At 35.7% G+C, this 1,396-nt stretch overlaps 1 protein-coding gene across 4 annotated transcripts in view; it reads right to left on the bottom strand.

The window, feature by feature from the left end:
- The window catches only part of UBE2E3 (ubiquitin conjugating enzyme E2 E3), an 88,614-nt gene that overhangs the window by 83,912 nt on the left and 3,306 nt on the right, over window positions 1–1,396 (bottom strand). For all 4 annotated transcript variants that reach the window (XM_006029118.3, XM_006029117.3, XM_014522482.2 and 1 more), the window contains exon 3: window positions 135–185. In XM_006029118.3, the coding sequence (XP_006029180.1) occupies window positions 135–185 (51 nt within the window). The remainder of the gene's footprint in view (window positions 1–134; window positions 186–1,396) is intronic.

The following is a 1,396-nucleotide window of genomic DNA, read 5'->3' as shown; positions in this document are numbered from 1 at the left end:
TAGTTCAATTTACTTTAAATTACTGTAACCAGAAACTGTTTATAGGCATTAGAGAGTGGCTTCTCTGTTCTGCTGAACTAACATCTCATGTTAATTTCCTATCACAGTCCCCGATTTAAAAAGTTGTTACATACCTGCAGTTAGGAGGAGGATCAAGGGTTATTTCAGCTAGCTCCTTCTGAATTCTGTTGGTGAAATGAGAACAGACACAAAGCATTTGAGATAGTCTATAGAATAAATCAGGGAATTACACTGCCCTCTACCACCATGCAGTTAAATGCAAGATTGGCTTTGCCTTCAGTAATGCTAACATGGCTGCTTCCTCTTTGTTCTCAGAGGCATAACCCAAATCCCATAACAGAGAAACTTTTCAGCTTTTTTCTTACTTGATACTGTAAATATACAGAACACTTGCATCTGAGTTTGGTAGGAATCTCCCACAAGTACTCAGAAAAGTAACTGTTATCCATATCTGAACACTTTTTACCAGAGAGATTTTCTTTTCAAGCTAATATGCAAATGAGGCAAGGAGGGAGGGGGAGGCAATACAAGCATATTTGACAATGACTTTAAACCAGTGTTGCAGAGCTCTAACTGAGGCTGAATTAACAAACTGCATTAAAGTAAAATATGTGCTTAAATTTTTTTACCTGCTGCTTCATACAGCACTTTAAAAGTGAATCTGCCAAGCTATCTGTATAACTGGAGTAATGCCTGGGGATCAACTTTGTTTCTATACATACCTTTTTACTACGTGTCCTCTGCCAACCCTGTACAGTAGCTCTTATTTTTATTTACATAATCACATTTTAAATAAATCATGATCCTAAAAGAAAGACCAGTGACAGCTTTGCTGTTTCTTTAATAGTAGTCCTAGAAGTTTTAGTATCCAGGAAGGGAATATTTTTTAAAACTTTTTGTTAAATGAATAAGTAATCCAGAAAATAAGGTGCGAACTAAACTACTTTTAGGAAAAGAGATTTTTACTTGCCTCTAAATTTCTTCACACGAAGAGCTACTGGCTTCTTACAGACAAGGACCCATAAAAATACTACTGAGGAGTTGTCAATACTGTAATGTTTCTAATTGAAATGAGAGAAACAGAACCTGATCCTGAAAGACCTTTCACAAGTCCCATTAAATTTAATTTGACTTCTCTCATATCCAACACTGAAGAAAACAGACCCATGATGATTAAGAGAAACCCCACTGATGAGAGTCTATACAATATATCTGGAGCTTTTCAAGACAGATGACTAAAACATTATATACATAATATAATATATTATTAAAATTGGTAAAGGCAAGAAGTTGAAAGTATTAAAGTGTCTACCTTTGGGCATTTAATTTCCAAAACTTTCTTTACAACAGGAACCCCCCCCCCCCCCCCCAAAAA

Source organism: Alligator sinensis, unplaced genomic scaffold, assembly GCF_000455745.1.
Source record: "Alligator sinensis unplaced genomic scaffold, ASM45574v1 scaffold1130_1, whole genome shotgun sequence".
Taxonomy (NCBI): Eukaryota; Metazoa; Chordata; order Crocodylia; family Alligatoridae; genus Alligator; species Alligator sinensis.
Note: the sequence above shows the minus strand (reverse complement) of the source record. Positions and strands in the feature narration are given on the sequence as shown.